A 5,555-nucleotide genomic window follows, 5' to 3' on the forward strand; every position below is an offset into this window, starting at 1 on the left:
AAAAAAAAAAAAACCAATGACAACTACAACCAAAAAAAAATAATAATAATAATAGCTGGGTGTCATGGTGGATGCCGGTACTCCTAGCTACTTAGGAGGCTGAGGGAAAAGAATTGCTTAAGCCCAAAGAGTTTGAGGTTGCTGTGACTGGTGATGCTACGGCACTCTACCCAGGGCATATAGTGAGACTCTGTCTCAAAAAAACAAAACAAAACAAAAAAGCCACTTGTAAGTTTTTGACTTCAGCAGCTTGAGTAAGATGGCAGCACCATTTATAAACCTACGAACTTGGGGAGGTTAGGCGAACAGGTGTTCAGATAGGATGCAGTGATCATCTTTGGGTTTGTTAAGATTGAGATGCCTATTAGATATCCAAGTAGAGATATTAGGTAGATAGTTGGATATAGGCATGTGGAGTTCAGGAGAGAGGTCCTCAGAGAAGTATAATTTCTGACCTTCCGAAACTCAGTTTAATACTTTCTTGGAAGCTTTCATTGATTCTGCCTACCTATTTACTTCTTTAGCTATCACCCTTTGGTGTTCATGTCATCAATTTGTACTACACAAATCTTTCTAGACATCTTGCTCTATAAGGGTCTATACTTGTTTCTTTTTTTTCTCTCTCTTTTTCTTTTTTCTTTTTTGCTTGGCTTAGAGTACAGTGGTATTATTATAGCTCATTGTAGCCTCGTACTCCAGGGATCCTCTTGCTTTGGCCTCCTGAGTAGCTGGGACTGCAGGTGGCCTCCACTATGCCTGGCTAATTTTTTCTGTTTTTGGTAGAGAAGGGCTCTTGTTCCTGCTCAGATTAGTCTTGAACTCCTGAGCTCAAGCAGTCCTGCCTTGGCTTTCCTGAGTGCTAGGATTATAAGCATGAGCCACTGTGCCTGGTCTATACGCTATACTTATTATTCATTTATTCATTTATTTATTTATTTGAGATAGAATCTCACTCAGTAGCCGTGGGATTGAGTGCTATGGTGTCTTATCTCACAGCTACCTCAAACTCTTGGGCTCAAACGATTCTCTTGCCTCAGCCTCCCGAGTAGCTGGGACTACAGGCACCTGCTACAACACCTGGCCATTTTTTTGGTTGCAGTTGTCATTATTGTTTAGCAGGCCCAGGCTGGGCTTGAACCTGCCAGCCTCTGTCTATGTGGCCAGTGCCCCACTCACTGAACTATGGGTGCCGAGCCCCAGCTATTTTTTTGTTGCAGTTGTCGTTGGTTAGCAGGCCTAGGCCAGGTTCGAACCCAGTGTACATGGCTGGTGTCCTAACCACTGAGCTATGGGCACTGAGCCAAGTTTTTCTATTTTTAGTAGAGATTGGGTCTTGCTCTTGGTCAGGCTGGTCTCGAACTTCTGAGCTCAGGTCGTCCATTTGTTTTACCCTCCCAGAGTGCTAGGATTACAGGTGTGAGGATTACAAGTGTGAGTCACCATGCCTGGCCTGCACTTGTTTGTCATGTAAGCTATCTCTCCCTAACTTGATTATAACCTCAAGAAGAAGAGCATGTCTTTGCTTTCATCCTTACTCTCATATAGCTAATGACAGTGCAGTTCTCTGTACCCAGCCTGTGCTCAGGGAATGCTTTTTTCTACTCTGGGGTGATAGGATAGAAACATGAAACCCTAAAAAAGAAACGTTATACTGTGCAGACTTGTTACCAGTTCAGAGCAGGCCAAGAGGAATTGGTGAGTTGGGTGGGTGTGAGCATGAAGCTAAGCTAGATGGCAGGCAAGAGCTTATCCCTCTGTGCCTTTGCCATTGCCTGGACAGCTCCTCTTGGCCTGCAGGTGTGATCCTGATCTGTCCACTCTGGGTCACCCCTTCTCTGGATTTTATTTCACAGAAGCCTCAGTGTAAAGTCTGCCGATCTTGCCCTGTGGTGAAATCCTCCCAGCACCTTTTCCTGGACTTGCCTAAGGTAGGTGGGCATTCCCTTCAACCTGGTTTTCAAGATACTTCTGCCCCCTCTCTTTTAGCTACAAATACTGATAGCAAATCACTCTTAAGTGTTTTTAATTTCCACTAAAAATTATTCCTGCTATCAGAAAGAGATTAAACACATTAAAGGGCACAAAGTGAAAGCCATAGGCCTACTTGCCAGAGGCATTTGCTGGTCCTCATTTTCTTAGTGGCTGTTCAGAAATATCATGTGTCTATAAAATTATTTCTATGTCTTTTTTCTTGCTTAATGCAAATTAGATCATGGCATTCACATTCTTCTGCAACCTGTTTTTCTTTTTGTTTTACAATGTTAACTAGTTTTCTGAATTAGTGGATCTGTCTGCTTTTTTTCTGTTTCTCAATTTCTTTTCCTTTCTTTTTTTTTTTTTTTTTTTTTGAGACAGAGTCTCCAGCTGTATAGAGCTATAGCATCATAGCTCACAGCAACCTCCAACTCTTGGACTCAAGTGATCCTCCTGCCTTAGTTTTTCTATTTTTGGTAGAGGCAAGGTCTTGCTTTTGCTCAGACTGGTCTTGAATTCATGAGCTCAAGCAATCCACCTGCCTCAGCCTCCCAGAGTGCTAGGATTACAGGCTTCAGCCACCTCGCCTGGCCTCTTTTTCAATTTCTTATCTGGAAATAATTTCAAGCTCGCACAAAAGTTGTGGGAATAAACTTACAAGAACAAAGAATCCCATGTTCTTAACAAAGAAGAACCTCAGGTACCCATTATCTAGATTTATTTAAGATTTTGCCCTGTGAGCTTTTTTTTTTTACCATATTCTCTCTCTTTCTCCCTTCTTCTCTTTTCTCTTGTACCCTCCCCCTACCAGCATATGTACAGTTATATCTTCTTTATTTCTAAAGACTTCAGGGTGTATTTCCTAAGATAAAAGACACTTTCTTGCATAACCACAGTGTAGTTAACAACTTTAGGAAATTTAACATTGATAGATATTTTTTAATGTACCATCAATTAACCAAATACTCTTTTTTCTTTCTTTCTTTTTTTTTTTATAATTAGACTCTTGTTCTGTTGCCACGATGATAGCCCACTATAGCCTCGAACTCCTGGGCTCAAACAGTCTTCCCAACTCAGCCTCCCAAGTAGCTAAGAGCACCACATCTGACTAATTTTTAAATTTCAGGTTTTGCTATTTTGCTCAGGCTGGTCTCAAACTCCTGGGCTCAGGTAATCCTCCTGCGTTGGCCTCCCAAAGTGCTGGGATTACAGGCATGAGCCACTATACCCTGGCCTGTATTTTTTTTTTTTTTTTTGTAGAGACAGAGTCTCACTTTATCACCCTCGGTAAAGTGTGGTGGCATCACACAGTTCACAGCAACCTCCAACTCTTGGGTTTAGGCGATTCTCTTGCCTCAGACTCCTGACTTGCTGGGACTATAGGTGCCCACCATAATGCCTGGCTATTTTTTTGTTGCAGTTTGACCAGGGCAGGGTTTGAACCCGCCACCCTGGGCATATGGGACCAGTGCCCTACCCACTGAGCCACAGGTGCTACCCCCCTGGTCTGTATTTAGTTTCTGTATCTCTTTAGTTTCCTTTGATCTGAAACTGTTTCTTAGCCTTTCTTTGTCTTGTATAACATTACTATTTTTTAAAAGTGCAGGTCCTAGACCTCCTTTTATTTTATTTATTTATTTTTTGAGACAGAGTCCCACTTTGTCACCCTCAGTAGAGCGCTCTTGTGTGACATCTCGCAGCAACCTCAAACTCTTAGGCTTAAGTGGTTCTCTTGCCTCAGCCTCCCAAGTAGGTGGGACTATAGGCACCCAGTGCAAAGCCCAGCTATTTTTTTTTTTTTTTCTTAGAGATGAGGTCTAGCTCTGGCTCAGGTTGGTCCTGAACTCGTGAGCTCAGGCAGTCCATCCACCTTGGCCTCCCAGAATGGTAGGATTACAGATGTGAGCCACCTTGCCTGGCCTACCTTTTTATTTTTAATTAATTAGTTAATTATTTATTTTTTAGACAAAGTCTCACTTTTGCCCTCAGTAGAGTTCTGTGGCCTCATAGCTCATAGCAACCTCAGCCTCCCAAATAGCTGGGACTAGAGGTGCCTGCCACAACGCCTGGCTATTTTTAGAGATGGGGTCTTGATCTTGCTTACACTGGTCTAGAACTCCTGAGCTCAAGCAATTTACCTGCCTTGGCCTCCCAGAGTGCTGGAATTTCAGGTGTGAACTGCTTGCCTGGCCCTGCCTTTTAAAAAATATATTACTAATTTTTGATTTGTTGTGTGTTTCCTCATCATTAAATTCAGGTTATGCATCATTGGTTGGAAAACAACATAAATTATATTGTGTCCTTTTCAGGATAGGACATCTGTCCTCTCATTGGTGATGTTAATTTTTTTTTTTGACTGGGGCCAGGTTTGAACCCACCCACTCCCATATATGGGGCTGGCACCCTACTCCTTTGAGCCACAGGTGCTGCCCTTAATTTGTTTTTTTAATTAATTTATTTTTATTTTGAGACAGTCTCACTATGTCACCCTTGGTAGAGTACCGTGGTGTCATAGCTCACAGCAACCTCAAACTCTTGGGCTTAAGTGATTCTCTTGCCTCAGCCTCCCGAGTAGCTGGGACTACAGGCACCTGGCTGTTTTTTGGTTGTAGTTGTTGTTTGGCAGACCTGGGCTGGATTCAAACCCCCTGGCTCTGGTGTATGTGGCTGGCGCCCTAGCCGCTTGAGCCATAGGCACTGAGCCTGGTGATGTTAATTTTGCTTAATCAAGGTATTACTGGTATTCAGTTTCTCTGCTTGTACTTAATGTTTTCCCCTTTGTAACTTATAAGCAGCTAGTCTGTGGGAATATACTTTAAGATCATGCAGATGCTTTGTTCTTCATGAATAAAATGTCCCCTCAAAATTTAAGAGCCATTGATCTGTCTTATCTGAACCAATATTTCTTGTGATTTTTCCTACTCCCTTCCACATTTACCCTTCTTCCTCTGTTCATTTGTTAATTTAATGTTATCTATTTATTAGTATAGATTCATGGATTCTTATTTTTTTCAATGGTTTATAATTTCTTTTTTTCTTTTTTTGGTGAGATAGAGTCTCATTCTGTCACCTGGGCTAGAGTTCCATAGCATTATCATAGCTCACTGCAACCTCAAACTCCTGGGCACAGTCAATCTTCCTTCCTCAGCCTTCTGAGTAGCTGAGACTATAGGCATGCATGACTACACTTTACTAGTATTTTGTTATCTTTTATAGAGACAAGGTCTTGCTATGTTGCTTAGGCTGGTCATTTAGTTACCTATTATCAATGTAGACTCATGTATTACTATCTATTTAGTTGTTTGTAATTCATTTCTGTCCTAAATTATTATTATTATTATTTTTTGAGACAGAGTCTCACTATGTAGTCCTCTGTAGAATGATGTGGCATCACAGATCATGGCAACCTCAAATTCTTGGGCTTAAGCGATTCTCTTGCCTTAGCCTCCCAAGTAGCTGGGACTACAGGCTCCCACCACAATGCCCAGCTATTTTTTTGAGGTAGTTGTCATTGTTGTTTAGCAGGCCCCAGGCTGGGTTCAAACCTACCAGCTCCGGTGTATGTGGCTGGTGCCCTAGCC

General features: G+C 42.1%; 1 protein-coding gene across 5 annotated transcripts in view; it reads left to right on the forward strand.

The window, feature by feature from the left end:
* Positions 1 to 5,555, forward strand: part of MARS (methionyl-tRNA synthetase) — a 25,647-nt gene that overhangs the window by 11,745 nt on the left and 8,347 nt on the right. For all 5 annotated transcript variants that reach the window (XM_023513542.1, XM_023513543.1, XM_023513541.1 and 2 more), the window contains exon 11: positions 1,854 to 1,928. In XM_023513542.1, coding sequence (XP_023369310.1) covers positions 1,854 to 1,928 — 75 coding nt within the window. The remainder of the gene's footprint in view (positions 1 to 1,853; positions 1,929 to 5,555) is intronic.

Source organism: Otolemur garnettii, unplaced genomic scaffold (assembly GCF_000181295.1).
Source record: "Otolemur garnettii isolate 467f Iridium unplaced genomic scaffold, OtoGar3 scaffold00043, whole genome shotgun sequence".
Taxonomy (NCBI): domain Eukaryota; kingdom Metazoa; phylum Chordata; class Mammalia; order Primates; family Galagidae; genus Otolemur; species Otolemur garnettii.